Source organism: Choristoneura fumiferana, chromosome 23 (genome assembly GCF_025370935.1).
Source record: "Choristoneura fumiferana chromosome 23, NRCan_CFum_1, whole genome shotgun sequence".
NCBI classification, from domain to species: domain Eukaryota; kingdom Metazoa; phylum Arthropoda; class Insecta; order Lepidoptera; family Tortricidae; genus Choristoneura; species Choristoneura fumiferana.
Window position 1 is genome coordinate 8,182,463 of NC_133494.1, and position 22,182 is coordinate 8,204,644.

The 22,182-nt window shown below is 35.5% G+C and overlaps 1 protein-coding gene across 6 annotated transcripts in view; it reads left to right on the top strand.

The window, feature by feature from the left end:
• The window catches only part of RapGAP1 (Rap GTPase activating protein 1), a 365,817-nt gene that overhangs the window by 171,864 nt on the left and 171,771 nt on the right, over positions 1–22,182 (top strand). For 5 of the 6 annotated variants that reach the window (XM_074105808.1, XM_074105811.1, XM_074105810.1 and 2 more), the window contains one exon: positions 1,869–2,070. The exons of the other annotated variant lie outside the window; for it this stretch is intronic. In XM_074105808.1, the coding sequence (XP_073961909.1) occupies positions 1,869–2,070 (202 nt within the window). The remainder of the gene's footprint in view (positions 1–1,868; positions 2,071–22,182) is intronic. 6 annotated transcript variants of the gene reach the window in all.

The window sequence follows — 22,182 nt, forward strand, 5'->3', positions numbered from 1 at the left end:
GTGCATTGTGTTTTGTTTACTTTACAAAATTATAGGCCCTTTAATCTACTTCCGTATGGGCGATATAGTCGCCCTTAAATTATCTATAGATGTATATGATATATTGTCACTGGTCTGGTTTTACTTCTAAGTCATGGAGCAGCTCAAGTACCACTTCAACGTAATTGACGTTTTATGGGTTACCACTTCAAAATGGTGTTGACGTTTGTTATTTATACGTTGATATGTTGATTGCTCAAGTTTTATTGCAATAATCTTCTGGTCGAAACATTCTAACGAGTAGCTATAAACGTTCGAGTGCTATGCTAAAATTACATTACTTTGTATGCAGCTTAATGATTGTAATTAATTTATTCTATTGATGTTTGTCAATCAATTAGCATAGTTGCTTACGATTAATTAATATTTAGAATTTACTCCGAAACTTTTAAAGAGGAATCAAGAGTTTGGTATAGTTCTCATGCTATGAGATATTTTTCATACGAACGTGGTACATGTTTTGTGGCTATTCTTTCGTACTTATTTGAGACGTTCCGATTTAGGTGGATTTTAGTGTAACAAAATTGCAGTCTCTCCCACGATTCCAATTAGCTTTTTGTTTATGTTAACGGTGAGCTTTTTACTGCCACGCCTGTTTCGCATAGTAAGGTAAGGTTACATTTTGAACAATAGCGGGATCATTTGGCGCACTCGTTAAGTTATTTCAAGAAGTCTTAACCAAACTGTTATAATCACATCCTTTAATAACTATATCCACGATGGTGTCTTCTTCATTAATAACGGTGACTTATTTTGCCTCTTTTATTATGTTGTTGTTCCCAACTTTATCACACGCCTCGCTTCTAAATGAATGCGGACCATTTCTAGGTGTAGTCACAGTAATTTTAATATTTCGTTTTATCTCACGAACATAGATTGAGAAATAAGATAGCCTGTTACTTCCACCGCATGTTAATCTTCACTCATTATCTCTGTTTTATTATTGCAACTTGATATTATGAGATTTTTGAATGTAAATTTGAATGTTTAGAGATAAACATTCGGCTTCTAGTTGGTGTTTATGATCCCGTGATCTACATTCGAAGAGATTTGTGTGCGATATCCGATCGGATTCCGTTTATTTCCGTTCTGTTTATAAGTAATACATTTAGAAGTTTTTAACATACCTAATAGTTTTAACTAAAGTGTGTCAATCTTAATATGGTGGTGTTAATGCTTTAATTGGACCAACTGGAAAGCGTCTGTATTTGAGGGAAAGCTAACCTACTATCAGGGCCCGTACCTAGCCGAGACAGCTTCTCGACTATAATTTGATCTTAATAACAATGATTCGACGAAGGCTTGATAAGTTTCAAAGAGCCGATATCTACTATTGTTTTATAATGAAAAGTACCGTTACGTAGTAATGTGGACCGTGGGTATACTCGAAGCTGACGATAACTGGGCTAGTGATAATCCGCGGAACTATGAAATCAATAGTTTTCTTAGTGATTGGTTGATCATCCATTCCATCATTAAATGACAACCGTTGACGGGTTTCGATTTATACCTAATTGAATTGAATGAAAGAATTGAGTTGAATTGAGAAGTGGAAACTACCGAAGAATGTATTAAGTGCTATGTAACGTTCCTAGTAGGATAAAATTTTGCAAATAATATTTAAATAGTGTTTGTTGACTTATTAACGGGAAACGGTATGGGATAATTCGCACTGGACTCATTACTAATCAATTTTATGACTAACGTTCGTGTAATAAATTATGTGTATATAGTTTTTGTTTCTCGCTTGCCTGTTAGTTACTTGTTGTTCTTTCTGTAGTATTGTCCTCTCTGTATATATCTTCAACCTTCTTTCTCTTTAATTTTAGGCCACGTAGCTGTTTCGAGAAAAAGAAGAAATTCCAAAGTGATTCGTAGCCTGCGGATTTTTTTTAGTGGATCGAAGAAAAGTGACTGTGAGGGGGTTCACCGAATGAAGTCGAAAATTGGAAAAAAGTATTTGCCCACGGGCGGGCAGAAGGAATCTTATGTGTTAGTTACGACCAGAAGAAGATATATGAAGAAGTTAATGTACGTATCTTTTCCTCACTTTATTGCATGCTGATTTCTTTGTTCTTTCAACTTACTGTAAATATGGTAAACATATTTGCTTTACTTGGTTGTTTTGCAACAATACTAATTAATGATGAACTTATTGATGACCATCTGGTTGTTATTGTTTTATTTTGTTCGGTAACACGTGCAAAAAATAATGCAGGTGCATATTAATGTTATCAAGTCCAATACTATAGCACGAAGTCAAGTTGAATCATAGGTATTATCTACTTAATTAGGTGAGCTTACTCGTATGTTATCGTTGGGGTTTTACAAAGAAACTGGCTGTTGCCCGCGACTCCGTCCGCATAGAAGTATGAATAACCCTCCTTCTTCGCAGTCGGGTAAAAATGTTTACATCCTATTCTCAGACCTACCAAATATACGCAAAAAATTTCATAAAAATCGGTCAAGCCGTATCAAAGCAGTTTGGTCACAAACATTTTTGGCCCGAGAATTTTCTATATTAGATCTTCACAATGTTTCTGTTCAATACATTAAAAAGATCAAAGACTCTCAAATGAAACTCGCAAAGACTACCAATATTTTTAATAAGGTTGTCAATAAGTAAATGCAACAGAATCGAAACATTTGTTTAAAACGAGTTAGTATTTTTATGGCAACGGCATCTTAATTTTTGGGCCACCTGATTGTAATTCAGCCCCACTATTTATACACACCTGGAAATCAGAGAATTGTAGCGTTGTCAGCCTATAGTTTTATATAAGATATAATAATACCTCATGTGCCGGTATTTTTACGTGCTATCTTACTCTCCACTCTCCACACTACTACTTGGCGGTATTAGAGAGTAACATTCAGGTTAACCGTATAGTTATAATAATAGCTATGAGTAGAACTGGATATAAGTATAACAAGTAACTATTGTATTTTCCTGTTATAACATGATCAATAACAGCTTGAATCCACAAACAACCGTATTTCAGCTGATTATCGTTTAGCTACAGCACAATAGTAACATTACTGGCCTATGGACTTAATCAATGATTGCAACTATAAATCGTATTTCTTGGTACGGTAGGTTGAGAGTATTTGTTAAAGTTAGCTACCGTTATTGTTGTGAGATGGTTAATCATGACGGATGATACTTGATCTCCGTTCTGAATTGTATTTCTGTCGTGATTTTCTAATTTGTCAAGGCTCTTAACATCGGATCTTAAAATTATACGTGGAAACAGTGCGACTCTAAATAATACAGTCTTTAGTAGAAGTATCTTTGCCTACTCCTAAGTTTTTGTAGAAAAACTTTTTTTTGATGCAATCTTTTTTGCCGACTTTAAAATAATTTATGCTAAATTTAAAATCAATCCGATGAAAATAAACTAGTGAAATTCCTATAACAACACGGTAAGTTCCATTGTACTAAGTGCAGACGAGGCTAAAGATGTATCTCACTGGTTCAAGTAACAGCCTATTCACTCTAACCTTGAGGAGTCCTAGGTTGTACCTATTATCCGGAAATGCAGACGATGGGAGCGAATACTAACTCCACTAGGGTGAAGACGCTCCCCACGCCTGGATGTCGGTTTGTAAGTAAAATGGTGATGGAGGAATTAAATCACGTAATTTCTGCGCGCACGTTAAGTCGAACGTTATAATAATGAACGAATGGAAAGTTAAGACACCACTTCGGCAGCTCAATTGGAGCATACGCGTCATAATTGCACCTCTTAAACTAAGCCTTGGGGAGCAATTAATACAAATTTCATAGCATATTTGATAGATCTTGGCCGTGAACGGAGTTTTATGATACTGCTGGGATAATGTTTCATTGGTATTTTATTATGAGTAAGTGAAGTACCGAAGTAATTGCACAGTCGTCTCTTTATGACAGATTCAGAAAGCGCTCCGTATTATTTCGCTTTGGGCGTTTTTTTAGTTGATGATTTATTCATAGATTAGATGTAGCTATTTGTGCCTAAAATTCGTGGTAGCCACGTCTCAAGTTTTTCGGAAATTGTGTGTGAAATATATTTGAAATTCACCGTGAGCTTTATGGTGAAGGGTAACTTCGTGAGAATATCTGCAGATCTGCACACATCTGTGAAGAAATTCAATGGCGCACTAGGCTCGCATGAGGATTACAGCCCAAGCCTGAGAGGAGGCTTGTGTGCCCAGCAGTAAGACGCACATCGGCCGAAATAATGATGATTATTGCCTTTTAGAAAAGGGAGCGTTAACCCTAAAAAATGCCCATGTTTAATTCAATACATTAAGGGGCTGTTTCACCATCCATTGATTAGTGTTATTTGACGGTTAAATGTGATGCCGTCTCTATTTGTTTTGTTCGAATAAACGCAGACGGCATCACATTTAACCGTCAGTTAACACTATCTATGGATGGTAAAACAGCCCCTAAATGTTTTATGAAAGCGCGTCTGAGTGCGTAGGGTTTTATTAAAACATCTAATCAGCACATTACATTTACGAGTACCTACTATTTCACTGATTGCTATAACTATATTTTCAAAGAGCAACCCTTTACTAGAAACTATGTTAATTATAGTTAAATGCGGGTCATAGAAAACCATCAATTTGCAATGTGTACGAAATGCCACCGAGCGTACGACGCCTGCACCTGCGATTATAAACGATTATCCACGATTATACGTAATTATAATCGAATGATTCAAGGTGTAACCGAATAACACATTTCTTAGGATATGTGTAAGTTTTATCGATTGTTTTTTGCATAATCCATCAAGTTTGCACCTTGCAGTTATTTAAATAATTTTGAGCGTTAATTGATCAAGTGAAGTAACGTTTTCTTAATCTATAGGTATCTACAGCGATGCTATGTACAGTCACTTGCATTAATATCTGTCACAGCGGAGCGAGCAAAAATAGGAACTGTGCAATTTTCCGAGATAAAAAACTATCCTATGTCTTTCCGCGGGACTCAAACTTATCTGTAAGTATATTGAACAAACAAACAAACAAACAGACTTACAAACTTTCGCATTTATAATATTTGTGGGATATTTCTAACTCGCACCGAAGTGAGGATTCACTAGGTATCAGCAGAACCATCTAAGGGCGAAGGGCAAGTCGTGGCTATTCTTCACAAATTCTTTCCGAACCTTGTTGAAACGTCAGGCTCTCCGGGTTTTGTTGAAGAACATACCAACTTATCTTTTTAATAGCCTCCGAGACATTGCTGTTGGAAGAGCCTTCGCCCCAATATATCAAAAGTGGATCTTTCGAAGCGTGAATTATGATTGAAGTTGTTACAGTTGTTAAGTTTGTATCTTAAACGTTATAGAGATGTATCGAAAACAAAAAATATGTAGTACCATTTTTGTATGTGGACAACCCTTAATTCTGTACCTCACTTGGCATAAATGAATCCTTTTATTTTCTTAAATTTTTAATTATTAGATTCGACTGATGTTACCAATTCGAAAATAAAAGTGATTTAATTCAGTAGCAATGTACAGAAATTGATACTTACAAATGGTACTGCTCCAGAATGGTTTTCTCTTTGTTTTGAACTCAAAATGCTATTAAACTTTTTTCACAAATTATCTGATAGGTATTACTTAGGGGTGTTGATTCTAAAAATAGATTGTTATTTTTTACCGAAAAGGTGCAAGGTTGTCATTGCTTGATCGATCGGTTGAGTCCACGAGGGTGAAATTTAGTCTGATGTAAATGTTCTTAGCAAAATTAAACGCAAATACTTAATTCTTTATTGATTTTAAATACATTGTTAATGTAACTGCATTAGCAGAAGGCAAAAAAAAACCTACTGGAGGGAATTTTAATCGACTATATCGACAAAAGTAAGTAATGAATGATGATGGTAATTATACGAATACTACTCAAATCTCTTTTAGTATATTCATAGGAGAGCTACTGACTTCCGGACAGACCATCATTGCTAAGAAAAATTGCTGTCGGAATTTTCATAACAATCGTATTACGATTAATTTAACACAAGAACAACCTGACTGACTGAAAATATATAACAGGTATAAATTACGTAATAGATAAGGAAACATTTCGTTACGTCTCTTTGTACAGGGATGTATAATATAGTACACACTTGGGAATCATTGCATGTATATTGTACTGCAAGTTATTGAGATGTGGTATGGTGTAGTTATATATTTCTCTAGCTGGACAAGGGTATAAAATATAAGCAATTATAAAATGACCGTCCCAGTTATTCCGGAATCTATAGTGCGTGTAAGCATTTTACCGTTTTAAGTAGTTTGTGTGTAGCTCGAAAAACATCACAAGGTTCAGAGATCAAAGGCGAGTGGCGAACACACTTCCTAATGTCTCTAACATTCGCGTAGTGCTTGAGCCTTGATTTACGGCTAATCATTTTGCTGCGATTATTACGTTCTTTGAGATTGATTTTTTATTTAAAATATTACATTTCGATTTTTTTTGGTGCAACGTAGTGACACTCTATTTTATTTTATTATGCACATAAAATCTCTGTACATGTATATACTTATGTTTTAACAAATAAAATGTCTGATTGATTGATTTTTTTTAAAACCGTTATCTTATACCTTTGGAACTCGTTGTTCATCAATGTTCTCAGGATTACGAGTTTATTTTAACGCAAATCGCTAGTGTACTCGTAAAATTTTTGGTCCTTGAGGGTCTTAAATTCCTGCTACTGGCAGATGTTGCTGTGATCCGATTTCGGCTGGAGGGTGTGGTTGTGTCATTTTAGGAAAGTGAATATAAAAATACCTAAATAGTTGTGTATTTCTTGTACAAACGTTTTTCTTTATAAAACCCTAAATTTTAATTGAGAAACAAATAAAATGGAAAAGATTTGTACTTACAAACTATTTCCTATCGTCTTGAGTCAATTAGTATAGCATTATATAAGTCTTGGATCCACAAATTCTTCTAATGAACTTTATCAAATTAAATTTGCTAAACTGTGGGTTCAATTAGTCAGTTACTGAGTTTAGTGAACCTGCATTCTTGAAATATTACACACTCCATACATAACTACTTGCCGTCACTAAAACTATTTCTCATGTTTCTTGATAAGGAGCAAAATTGTCCCCAAACAATTTGTATTGCGGGCACATGCAGTGTTTCACATTAAGAAGACGGTTCTACCGTGGCTTTTTGTGTCGTGTTCTAGTTCGTCTTGTTAAAAAGAGAAGCAGAATGAGATAGCCGTTTTCGAATAACTACGTAACTTTTGACGGGAGCCATTAGCTATCCACAAAATTTGGGTCCGAGGAATTCTTTTGAGAACATTCAACGAATTTCGAATTGAAAAATATTTATATCAAAGTTAGGAAAGGGCCACACCTGACCTGTGGCGAGCTGTTGATGTGTTTCGTTCGGAAAATGGTTCGGAAATTTTGCGGTGTACAGAAAGGTTATTGAAACGTGTGTAAGGCAGATACAGTATTCTATACTGACGATCAAAACTTAAGGGTCACATTGTATTAAAAGTTCTATAGGAAGGACCCCCCCCTATTTTTATCCAACAGTGTATTTTATCTATTACACTGGCAATCTTCGTACTTTGGAAAATTACCAAACAGCCAGTGGTCAGAAAACCTGACTACAAAGCTCGAAGTCTCGGGTTTGGTCTCCGGTCGGGGCAGATATAAGTATGTATAATAATAGTTGCTACTCTTGAATGCTTATACACTATTTATGTATATATAAGCATGTATTTTTATCTAAACAAGGATATTTATCCGATGGCCAGCATACATAGTATAAACTTTGCTAACAAAGACATTTGGTTAAATTTTTCCCATGGTATATCAACTCTGTTTTGTTCTACCTAGAAAAGAAAAGAATTGAAACGAGATGGATAGAATGCAATACAAAATGTATCACTCGTCACATACCTACCGATTGGGGTCGACAAAAATGCTTAAGTGTACCTGGACCTATACTACGGTAAAATTGGAACTTCGTATATTGCCGTCCCGCTGACGCTTATAAAATATTATTTAATATGAGAGTGTGAGGGACGGTACGATGCGAACTTTAATTTTCGAATTTCGTTGTAGCCCCCCTGTACCTCCCTATCCCCGATTAGAATGTTCTGGCCGGCCAGCGTATGTGTGATGATGAAGAATCCAAACGGAATCGATAGGGTCGCCCGACCTCAATTTTTTATTCGCAGAATTCTGTCTTCTGTGGGGTTCCGTAGGTACACAAAAGGACTCCGCTGTCTTTTTTTTATTATTATAAAACGAGGGGGAAAACGAGCAGGCGGGTTACCTGATGGAGAGCGATCACCGTCGCCCATGGACACCCGCAACACTAGCGGAATCATAGGTGCGTTGCCGACCCTTTAAGGAATTGGTAGGCTCGTTTTTTAAAGATCCCTAAGTTGTAACGCCCCGGGAATGTTGCCGCTGTAAGCTGATTCCAGATCTTCGTCGTGCGAGGAAAGAAGTTTCGCTTAAAACGCACGGTACTAGACTGCCAATCATCAAGATGGTGAGGATGGAAAGACAGACGGTTCCTCGAAGTGCGGTACGGTGTCTGTCTATCTGGCTGTCCGTCCGTCCGTCCCTTCATGTGCGAGTCCATTTCGCACTTGGTCGGTTTTTTATTTGGTGTTGTGTCAACGCAAATTTCCTCATTGCTATCCTATCAAGAATCTACTTTGTAAAGCATACCTGTATCTAGATCAACAGTTACCTAGGTTAAAGCCTGTATCTGGTTAACCCGCTTTACAGTGTTAGCTAATTAGTTGTTGATCCCGTAGCTTTATTTACAGTTTGAAGCTAAATAAAATTGCCATCGCTATTTAATGAGGGAACACCGCTAGCCACCCCGCCACGAGGGTCTTGTTTCAATTTTCAAACTTGATATTTAGTATTAAAACAATGAAGTATGTATCTTTGAACATGAAACTACCGTGAGACTCAATCATATTTAGTGAAATAAATTATTTATTAGAATATAAATTATTTAAGTTTACTTTTGTGTTTATTTCAATAAATAAAAGTATCTGTGTATTTTTATGTCTATTGAAAATGAAGTTTGATTGGAGATACATGTATGCTTAAATGTTTAGCGCTAAAAGTGTATACCTTGACGATTAAGATACTGAGCCGCTGTTCCTATAATAAAATAATGCGACGAATTACGAACTTCCTCCTTTTCAGAATTTGGTTAAAAATTACATGTGCTCCGAAACAGTAACTATACTCGTACAGTAAATATTCTATAAATTTTAAGTTTTCATTCGCTGACAATACGCCGTTAAATTGGTTCCAAGTTCGGAAACTTCGCCGCTGTCACAGAAACTTCGAGACCAACTAGGAAGTTAGTGCTTTTGCCTTTCTGGTACCTGCACAGTACGCTTTATGCTATTTCATAACTATGTAGATAGGTAATTTTAAAAGAATATTTACCATACATAGTTGAGAAAAAACTGTTATCTGCTTTAACTTGCTTTTGCTGGTTTGGCACGCCTAAAACATCAGTTTTACCAGTTGAATTGAAATTTTGCAAACAATTCTGTGGGATTTCCAAAAAAAACATCGTACATTAAAATTTCATCAGCGCGCTTGCGGTTTTGCCTATCGTAGCTTTAGGGATAGAGAAGTATTTAAGAAGGGATCGCTGGATCCGTCATACCAACAATCTCGGGATTGGATTTCCTAGCTCATGCTGTGCGCTGTCTGTCAGTCAGTCAGACGAAAGGTCGTGAAATTTAGGCAATAAAAATTCTTGATTAAGTCCCGAAATATACTAGCGGCAGAAAATCTGGTCCTTCAATGCATGCAGCAATGTCATAAATAAGCAATTTTGTACGTAGAGTGGGTCAAATTTCGTGCTGATAAGTATTATAATATATTCGTAATCATCTCTAAATAAATTTAAACGTCAAGGTACCTACTTGTTATAAATAAAATAATATTCTCTCGCAAAATACTCCCAGGACTATACCCTAACTTTGCTCCTGCTTGACGCCATATTGCACATAATACGTGTACTGCGGCCCGGTGCTGGCAAAGTTCAGCGTTGAACGATAGCCGATTCACTGCTGCTATATAAGTTTACCCAGTTCGTTTGTGAGTTTGCAACATCGTTTTATTTAACACACTTATTACATGTATATGTTTTCTGAATTACCTATGACTATAGTGCTGGTGTATTCGTTCAACTGACTTGGCTTGACATCACAATCAAACGCGAAAATCGTACCAGTTTATGGTGACTCTTCTGCAAGCACGAAACTGAGAAGAATTGTACTTATAGTTAGGGAATGTTTAGAATAGTTTTATTTCAATTTTGCCATCTTTTTATCTACGTTATTTGGAATATAGAAAAAGACAAAGTACCTAAAGGGAGCATACGAGTACTTGCATCTAAAAAATTAAAATTACCGAGGACAGGAATCTCGATTTAAACATTGAGTTTATATATTTCCGTATTTAAATGATAGAAGAAGCTACAAAAAAAGGAAATTATTAGGGCTGATACACTCTATAGGTAGGTAGTTACTTCCGGTTTTTAAGATCTGCATTCCTCTTTTATCTATGGCGCATCTATGTGATTTCAAGAACATAGATAAAAACGGGAAATACTCGACTTTGTGTAGTTTTGCTCGAATAAATACACCTTTTGATTTGAAGTTATTACGAACTTAAAACGTTATCAATTTCTTAGAATAATTTATATATTATCTTAATCGTCAGTTATTTACTCGGTATCGTTTACTTTGTTCATAAATATTTTGTTAAAGGATATTATAACAACAACGTGACTATTAGATTAGCCGTAACAATTAACGGAGTTCTTGTAATAAATATTAGGGCTAGTACTATGCGGAAATGAAATGACGCGACCCTAATTCTAATGCTGGCTCTTGATTAAAATATCGAAAGTATTCGAACGAAAACGGGCTTAATATTTATGAGAAAACTAGCCAAGCTAATTTTACAGACCATAGTTACCATAGGTGGCAACATTTAGCTCACTAATATACCTACCTACAATTTTATTCGATTATTATGTTATGATCAGCGGCTCCATAACGAGCATCTTTAGTCCGCCAACTGAGGCCTTATTTACTAACGCACTTGAAATCACAATAATTTTCCCCACTTTCTACCACACTGTATGAGACGATAGTAGAAAGAGATGGTGAATACGACCACGAACGCCCCAGACTAACAATACTGCTTCTGGACACGCACGGCAATACAAGCGCTTTCTCTGTCCTTTGCGTGTGCTGCTAGTTGACCATTATGCGGCGAGCGTATCAGCCGCGCAATGAACAGAGAACACCTCTTCAGCAACGTCTCGGCGTCCAGTCCCCAACCTTAAACAAGGCTATAATTTTAAATAAATCTGTAATCTTTCAGCAGATGGTTGGGTTACTTGGACTGAACACCTCAATATAAAGGTTACATCGGATTTTTTATGGAAAATGTCTTCACGCCTTTGACCGGTAAGTAAGTAATTTTAAAAACTATGTAGAATTGTAATTGGGGGGGGTGTTTTAATTTCAAGGTAAAAAACGAACTGACGCAACGTATCACAAAATAATGCACGCACATGTCATCGACGAAAATAAAACTGGACGATTATTGCATTATTAGTCTGAGATGTAAGCGTAATCCTAACAGACCATGTTGGGTATGGCAAGGTCGACGAACAAAAAGTTTCGATTTTACTTGGCATACTTAAATGGCTAAATGATAGTTTTTTACTTCTCTTCCGCAAAGTGTGTTATGATGTCACTTTTCTTTAGTTCTAAAGGACAGTTCTCGTAAGTTCATATACACAAATACAGTTTTTACTATATATCGACACGGTGTGTTGTAATGATTTTGATTATTGTGCAGAATAAATTTTGGCAAATACGTGGATGGATGATGAGGGATTTAGAAAATAAAAAAAATGTGAAAAAGAAGGAAAGAAAGAACAACATTTATTTCAGACATTTACAAAGAACACACAGAACCAAATCAATAATCACGAAACAAACACTTTTGCCAAATCAAATCTATTTGTCAAATCGGAAGCATAAAAGACGTGAGCGTCGCTTGCAGTTCGGAAAAAGGTCTTATGTTTGACATGAAAATTGAACTTGAAAAAAATAATTACAATCTGTCCTATTTCCTAAACGTAACAGGAGACTGACGAATCGATCGATAGCCAATGTAAAGATTAGTTTAACACGTAACTTCTCAAATTAGTTATGTATATTTATTTTTCATCACACTTGCTCGTAAACGTTACATGCAGGCTACCTTGGTTGCAACCCCCCTAATAAAACCCTCGACCTTAATGTGCTTGTCATGAAACCCAAGGTCGGTAAATGAGTCATTGCCCGTACTAATTTTCTTGTCATGATGCCCATGGTCGGAATTACGAACATCGACTAAAGCCCTCGTCTTCGACTTCCGGCTTCTAAAAGACTCTCGTTCGTAATTCCTTATTTACCGCCCTTAAGACACAATGTACTATTTGGTCATGGTCACTTGTTTCCTGCCACCTTTATGATAGGGCCAATTCATTCGTTTATCTGGTGTCAGCCTTTGATTTAAATTAAATATAGCAAAAATAACAGCTCAGATTTCATACAACAAAGTAAAGAAAGTAATCCGTTTTTGTTATTAAGAGTATTTAAGTATTGTCGAATACCTACCTATTGGTAAAATGTTGCCTACTAGTACGAGTAACGTCATCGTCGTGTTTGAATCTTAAGTCCGGGTCGAATGAGTCATCTGACGCAGATAATTTCTCTTCGGTGTCATCCTTAACCTCAGCCAGGGTCCATTTACAATTTAAATTACATTCGTTCAGTTTTTTTTTGTTGTTAGATACAACTTCATTAAACTTGTTTCCAAATCATACGAAGATTTCTCAAAGGGTTCTCTTATATCGACACTTTTAATTTCATCGTTACCATTTATTTGTGTGGTTTTTCGTTTATCCGTTTTACGCCATGTCGTGCTCCAAATAAAAGAACTGATCAGAATAATAAAACTCCTATTACTAATAGAATAAAGTTCGGGATCGAGAAGAAAGACTTTTTTAAAATTTTAGTACAGCTACATTCACGATGTGGCGTAACGCGCCAAAAGTGGTACCTAGCTGTGGTCGCTGCTACTGTAATTAGTAGCTACTTTGCCTGTAATTTACGTAAAAGTACAAAGGCTTATTCGACGTTGCAAAATTAACTCTGCGTTTATGAAGTAAATAGTTTTCTTTGCCTTTGATAAGAATTATACAGTATGTGGCCGAGAACCGGGGATAATATTAAAAACAGAGGCTCTATAGGTCACCGGTCATTGGATCATCATGGTCCCACTTAATTAAAATAAAAACAAAACTTTTGTTTTTTTTTTCTAAATTCAATGTGCGCCATCCTAGAACCCAAGTTAAGTCGCCTGTCACGCTATAAATATTAAACATTTTGCGTACACTTTAGTGTAATAAAAATAAAATAAACTAATTATTTTTAAAAGTTGCTGAACTAATATTGTTCAGTTTGACCAGTACGATCTATGTTTTAATTATTTGCTTATGTTATAGTCCACACACGATATAGGTAAATATAATTTTATCTGGGTGCCCCTAATTTGTCATAACATGAATTGTCCTAATATGAATTCGCATAACAGATTTGGCATAATTATAAAGAAGCATAACACTTATTTAGCATAAAAATTTATCCGCATAAGTAATTGAAACATGCATATATAACTTAAACTGTTATAAAATTAATACGCATAATTTTATCAAGCGAATGAATTAGCTTGTTCATTGCAAAACCTAGTCGGTAGGGTAGTTTCTACGTTTCCAGCCTTAGCCTTCGATGTAAGGTATTTTTTTTATAACAGCCCAATAATAGATATTTTCGCATAGTAGTTCACTACTCAGATCTAATTGAATTGAGTATATAAAACAATAATCATTTTACTAGTAATAATTTTTCACTTAATGTAACACTATATATTGTTTTACAATTTCATTAAAATAATCATTTTATGTTTATACTCTTTTATTCTTATTCAAAGTAATGTTATGCTAATTAAACTTATGCCAACTTACCGTTATGCAAATCCACATTATGCGCATTTACATTACGTGTATTCAGTTATGCGAATTAATAATTATGTGAAATAACTTTATGCCAATTTCAATTAAGACAAATAATTTAAGCGAATTAATATAGACCCATTGTTTCCACCGTTACTACCGCCAAACTTGATACTGAAATACCCAACGATGTTTCTTGATTATGAATAAGTAAAATTTTGCATAGTCATGAATTTCATTGTGTAAAGCTCTTTCAAGGAATCGTTGGCTAAATTATCGAAGAATAATTTAACTTCGTCGTAATTAGAATTTGTCTATGATTGCTCTTCGTCAAACTTTTTGCAATCAACATCTTTGAATAATTACGGACCTTAATTCTGCTATCTTCGCGAGAGGTCATCGTCCCACGAATTACAATTCCGATTTTGTTACTAAGACTGTCTGTTCTTGTTTGTGTTGATAAGTTTATTTTATTCTACCATTTACGGCCTTAAATTGTCTGGTATTCTGAGGATCTTAAAACTTCAATAAGGTATTTATACTCCTGTTAATTGCTGGCGGTGTCGCATCTGAATATGTTATTTTCTCACATAACACAACTTACTTTATTCCTACTCCTCGTCTTTTGTTACAATGCAAATGTAGTCCTTATCTCCTCTGTCTAAGAAACATACCGCATCGCTGTTTCGACCCTTGTTAAGACCAAAATGTTCTAAATAGAGACTGTACGCATATACGTCCTTTTTAAAGATTTAGTAGGGAACCAGGAAACCGTCCTTTGTTATGATTCACACCAGACACTTTTAAAAGGCTTTTGTGGGATGTCAAGAGCGACTGTCATAGTACTATGTACGCGTTAATGTAGACGCGTTTTAAGTGTTTCCCTCTTGTTTTGTTTTAACGCGGGATTTATTATGTGCGGTGTTACCGTTAGTCTCGTACTTTGAATAAGATTAACAAAAAAAGGCTTTGTATTTTTATGGTGTTTAGCAGCGGCGATTTTTGTTCCTGCTATACATCCTACTATCCTACTTCCTACTATTTGTTTGTTGGTTGGTTTGTTATTTCATCACGTCTAAACCACTGAACCGATTTTGATGAAATTTGGTATACAGATAGTTTGAATCCCGGAGAAGGACATAGGATACTATTTATCTTGAAAAATTGCATATAGTTCACGCGGGATAGCCATAAATGAATTTTGCGCGGACGGTGTCACGAGTAACGGCTAGTGCACATATACAAAAAAACATGATGAAGACAATGTGCACCTGAATAATTTCAATTTAAGTAATGTAGTTTATACTGAGCTAGTCTTAGATTTACGATTTATTACGAGTGGTAGCTAAATGTACGTCTGAACAAAATTATAAATGCGAAAGTTTGAATAGGGATAATTATGTTTTAATGTTTGTTACTCCATTACCGAAAAATGGTTCCATGGATAGTTTAAAATTTTGATTATTACACGGATATTTTTTATCCCATAAAATCGCATAGTTTCCACGGGATAGCGATAAACAGATTCTGCATAGACGAAGTCGCGGGCAACAACTACTTAGTTCTAAATATACAGAGCTAATCGAGCCGACTGATACTTCTCTTCTGCTTAATAATAAGTATGATAAAGATGGATTATATATATACTGAGCGGAAAAAAATCTGGCCCTCAAATGTACGCAGAATCGGTAATTTTGTCTGAAAAGTGGGCGAAATTTTGTGCCGCTGATTATATATTTGGTAACCAGTCGCCAGTCATTAAATCCATCCATTCTCCATAAATCAATTGAGACGTAATGTTCATTATTTAATTCTATTACAAGTACCTACTTCGTATTCAAAGGTATGTGTAATAATATACCCATGGATAGATTTAGACTTGACATAAGCATCACCATTGCAGAATTATTACGATTCACATGCAAATGGTCGCAGGCACAGATCTGGTTACGGGATCGATTTCGGTCACGCGTGTGCGCATGACTGACATTTGACACCGGCCTCTTAGCTGTATTACAATAAGAACAACTTGTTCGTATTTAGAATACAATGTGTTTGAAAGATGCTGCGGGAGCCAAGTAAGACGTTTTAGAGATTTAAATGAGGGTTATACTTAGGTTATTCTTGGAGGAAAACATGGCCATTATTCAAACCTACATAAACGTTTGACTTAATCTGTGACTGAGAGTTTTCTTGATCAGATCCTGTCGAAGTATTTTGGTTTAACAAGTTTGTTACTTTTTATGAATAAAAGGGTTAGTTTTCATTGCATCGGCGTAGGTATGGTTTTAATACGATTCAAGAAAATTAAAAAGACATTGATACACGATGTGTAAAATCTACAGAAAATTTAGGTTAAAACTATGTTCATAGTATGTATGTACCTATGCAAACTATTTGTTGTACAAAAGAAAAGAAACAAAATACAATTGACTAACTTTGAGATACATGCTTGAAAACCAAACAGAGTCCAACTAAACTCGATTTAAGAAGTGCGTTTTCCGATTTTATTTCACTATGAGTGAGTCACACGGTAGTTTCATTTTAATAAACCGTGTTCACTTAATTTTTATTAATAATTTCAAGGCTCCATCATCGAAATTCTGTTTTGGTATTTTGTTCACTACAAGAAGAACTCTTTAGATTTTTTTATGAATATTTGAAAATTATGTTAAAATCACATTACTCGCAACTTCCAGTTTATTCAAAACTTGTCAGGGTTGTAGTCTTTTTGGACATGTACCGTGTTGAGGCAGGAAGCCACATGTGCCAGTATCATTATATCCAGACTGTTTGAGCACGCGGGGGTTAATCCTGACTATTTGGATCGTGGGAAATGGTGGGAGTTGGAACTTTGCAAAGATTTTATTGGATTGAAAGAACGCAAGCACCTATTTGGTTTAGGTACAACACAACTTAAAAAATAAATGACGACTGTGTTTTTTTCTCTATTCTTTTTTTTCCTTTTAAGGGGGTTCTAAGTACAAAGTGAGCGCATTTATTTTTTTAAATTGTGAGTTTGCGTAATAGGATGTTTGGTAACACCAATCAATAAAAATACTTTTTCACTTCTAATGCTCCTAAGTACGGGTCCAGGCGACATAAAATGACTTTTTATGCTCGAGTGCTTAAAATAAAATCTTCATCAAGCCAAGTTTCGTAAGGCTAAGGTAATGAGTGGTCAATAAAAATCAATCAAAATAAATCAATAAAACTAAAAAATATATACTTAATTATAGAGTAATTAATGAAAAATAAAAGGTACAAAGTAAGTGAAAAATTGTTTCCACTGTTGCTATTTCATTTCCTCGCAATTGAATTATAAAGTTGAGTGTAAAACTCGAGCATTAAACCTATTTTCCCCTCGACGTGTCTACCTGGCCGTACCAGCTCGGGTGGCTATATGAAAGTCTTGTGTAAAATGGCTCGTTTTATGTTCCTGTTGTACAATCTACTATTTATGATATGTCAAAACTAGATCCGTTAGATTTTGTGTAGTAAAATTGAACTGTTATGCTATTTATTTTTTAGCCAGCTCATTTAACTATTTATTCGAATTGGAAATTGAAAAGCTGCTATAGAAATCAAATTCTATGATTACCTAATTGAAAATGTATCCGGTTGTCTAAAATATGTTTTTTTAGAGCTGTGTTGGTGAATGGTTTCAACTATGTACTCTATTGTTACATTCAGTTTTATATAGTTTTAAAACCAGTTTGATTTGATCGCACGGCGACGCAAAATAAGCGGACAGATTTATATAAAACCTAATTACGCAACTCATGATTCGAAAAATTACGCTCGTTTTTCTTAGCACTTGCTAAGTAGGTACCACTGCTACGAGAGCCTGCGGCAGTCCTATTTCTAAGGCTGCATTCCTTAACGCGGAGATAGGATGTGCAGAATCGACTAACCACATGAGATTGCAAGGGGAGCGGAGGAACATTGAGAGCAAAAACGACGAAAAATGGCGTGTAAGATTCACGTTTTGATCTTAGCTTTTCATGCCGATTGGATCCCAGTGGTTAAAAACCTGACTACGAAGTTTAAGGCCCAGGAATCCCCGATCATCATCATCATCATCATCAGCCTATAGCAGTCCACTGCTGGACATAGAGCGCCATTGCGCCCTGTCCTCGGCTCGACGCATCCAGCTTCAGGGCAGATATTTGTATGAATATGAATATTTGTGCTCGAGTCTTGGATTTTTAATACGTATGTAGGTATGTTTTCCCTAAAGGATACCTTGTTTTCTGTACTGATTACTGTTTTATGGTGTATTGTATGTATTTCAGTATGTTTCATCTATAATTAATATATGTATATTAATCCGTTGTCTAGTACATTCACCTGCATTAATATCTGCCACAGCGGAGCGTGCAAAAATATCTAACACTAACACGTCCTTCCGGCCCTAGAAATAGAGTCGTATCAGATATTTATGCACGCTTGTTGTGTCAGATATTAGTGCTGGTAACTGTACCTACCCATAGTACAAGATTTGCTTAGTTTGAGACTAGGTCATTGGTGTCAATCGTCCCGTGATTTGTTTATATATTATAAATGATTCATGTGGTATAATAAAACTTATTTTGATAGGTACAAATAGTCTTGCTTTAGTTATTTGAGTGAGAGAGAGAAAGAGAGAGAGAGAGAGAGAGAAACATTTATTTACACATATTCGATACACATAAAAATACAAAAAAAATACTTTACTTTGTTACTGTCAAGTTGTGATATCTGTTGGCCAAGATAAATTGTTTTCAAAATATTTTGCTATGCAGTGCAGGAAAAGCAGCGCAAAAATAACTTTTTTCTTTATTGTACAAGCGGGAAGAATATTGTTATGTATGAATAACGTTGGGTAACATACGAAGTTAATTATATCCCCGTCCCCATAGGCATACACTATGTCAACAGGCGTGATAACATGCCGTGTTAGTTATATTTTTCCTAGAATCCTAACCTACTAATAGGTATTATAAATGCGAAAGTTTTTTTGTGTGTGTGTGTGTGTGTGTGTTTGTTACTCCTCCACTTTAAAACGGCTGGACGGATTTGGATGAAATTTGATTATACCTCGCTTAAGGATAATGAATATATTTACTGTCTACTTAATGCAGGTTATGTTGGATATAAGTCACATTGCAAAATAATTTTATAATATAACCTAGGTACTAGCGTTGCGGCTTCGCACGCGTAAATCATTACATACAGCAGTTGAATTAAAATTCCGGGATTTTATTAACTCCTCGTGGGAATTCAATAAAATTACATTGTGGTTTTCATTGACGTTAAATTAAAACTCAACTCTGTTATTTCGAGATTTTATGCCTAACCCGTGAGAACATCGGGATAAAAAGTAGCCTAAGTGTTAATTCCAGACGTCCAGCTACCTACATACCAAATTTAATGTCTCTAAATCCAGCAGTTGTTGTTTAGAGATAGTATGCCTATCCCGTGGGAATATCGGGATAAAAAGTATTCTATGTTTTAACCTAGGTTAATCTAACTTTTCGCCAGTTTTCATCCAAATGCGTCCAGCCGTTTCAGAGTGAAGAAGTAACAAACATACTCACTCACTCACAAACTTTCACATTTATAATATTATATTAGTAGGAAATATAGTAGGATCACCTGTTTATGAATAATAACATTAATGAAGTATACTCTTCAAAGTGCCATTACGATATTTTCGTACGTGTGTTCTCATAGGTAAATACGGCGGTTATAGATACGCAAAGAAACCTAGAATGACGCGTAAAGACATTAGGGCCGCGACCTACCCCAATGAGTCTATGCATCAAGCGATAAGATACGGCCAAGTGGTATGTGCAGGTGGAGCTAGTGATGTACAAATAAAACCATCCATGTATCGCAGAAACATCGATAATCGACTTGTTGCATCGATGTTTTTCTTAGTTTCAGTCATATTCAAAGATTTTGACCGAGTTAACGCGAAACGTCTCCGTTTTTACTTTGGTAAAAAAAAGCTTTCTTACGTCTCTTTTTGCAACTTTGTTAGGTTATTAAGTACCTATATATAAATAATTAATTGATTCGGGCATTTCTTGGCGGGGGTCCATATCTATAGACTACAAACTTTTTTTATAGAAAATGTGTTTTCCTGCATGAAATTTCCTGGTTGAAAAGATAGAATTCGTACTTATTAAATAAAACAGCCTGTTGTAACACCTATAGTATACAACATGATGAATTTTATTTGAAAATGTAGCTTTAAATTTCAAACAAAAAATACAAAATACTATTTCGACTTTAATAATATAAAACATCTTTTAAAGAGCAGGTAGAAGATGGCCGAACTAAATATACTCAATTATAGTCAAAAATGTAAAAAAACACGCTCAAGTATTATTGTCATTTATTATTGCGTTGCATCGATATAATTGTTTAAAACATCCCTATGCGGGGCGTGTGATAAAACAGTTGTAATGGATCCTCGTTAACGTCTGAACGTTTTGTACTTGTAATGTTACACTTACACGGTAAGACTAATTGTGAACGATAACGTGGCACTAACTTTGAAAATTAAGAAGTGCCATAAGGGTGTAATTGCTAAAGTGCCATAATTTCTGCCGCATTGAGTTTTATACAAAAGTTCAGTTTGTGCCACACGACGATTAAAAATGAGTTTTACACATTTTATGAAACCAAAATTACGCCACCGAAAATACGCGACTCACAAGTCAAAACATTACACTCGTCTGGCTTCACCCTAACTGGAACATTTTCTACGTCTTAAATAATTTGTGCATTCAGAATTTTTATTCCGAATTAATAATCGCCACATTTGTACGCGTTAGGAACTCTTTGATCCGTTCTTCTAGAAACAATTCAGCGTTATCAATAGCGTTAGCAATAAAAATCTACCAACAATTTTGTTTACTTTAGTTTCTTCTGTATCCTTAGCTAAAGTCAATAGTCTTGCTTATCCTATTTTGTGCCGCAATCCTTTATTCAATGTCCTCTGTCATATATAAAGTAGTATAAGCTGTGTAAGCCTACAGTTGGCCGGCGAGTCGCGAGGTCGCGTAAAATATTCAATGTTGCACACAATTGCAATTTCGCAAACGACATCTGTTTCCTCGCTGAATCATAGAACGACAAAAACGTCTCAGTTTCGCCCACATATTACGAGTTTATGGCTCCGAAGTCCTGTATGTTATGACAGCTAACTTTGAAGCTGCAGTAGGCATAGTCCGTATACAAAAATAACTTGTTGGGCATTTAGACTGAACCCAAATCTGTGAAAACAGTTTCCTTTTAGCATAGGTAATTATAATGATTTCTGTTTAATGGAAACGTAAAGGGGTAGGCTTAAAAATGATCATGTGAAAAGCGTATTTTGTATGAATATGAGCGAAATATTTTCGCTTTACGTCAGAATGCTTTGAAAGAAACTTTAGGAATGCTCATGAAATGTTCCACGTGCAGATATTTTTCAATATTTAATTACTTACTCTTAATTATTTAGAAAAGTCTAAGTAACTTTTAATTAGTAGTAGGTATGTTCAAGCTAAAAAGTAACTCTTAGTATTATGTTATTATAATAAACAACAATACATTCACGTTTACATTTTTAAAATTAGCGACTGACAAGGTAACATGAGATCCAGCTACTTTTCAGCAGGATTTTACCGGTTTCGTTTATGTCGGAGATCTAAGGATTTCGGGAGTTCTCGGGGGCGAAAAATTAATTTAGCTTGGTCCTCAACTCTGGGGAAACGCGTGTTTTCAAGTTAAAGCCCTGTAGCCCAGCAGGGCTACTACGAAACTCGAAACTCGAAGTTCGTGTCGTGCGGTTCCTCCGCTCTCGTATTAAATAGTATAAGTGTCAGAGGAACCGCACGACACGAACTTCGAGTTACGAGTTTCGTAGTAGCCCTGCAGGACAATGAAAGAGCATTCGTTTTTTGTGCATAAAAAAGTAGAATTTGCAAAAATAAGTCCTATTAACCCTACATACAACATCAATTTGACATTGGTTCACGATTCTGCGGCATCTAAGTTCAAAAGAGCCGAACATCGGCCGTC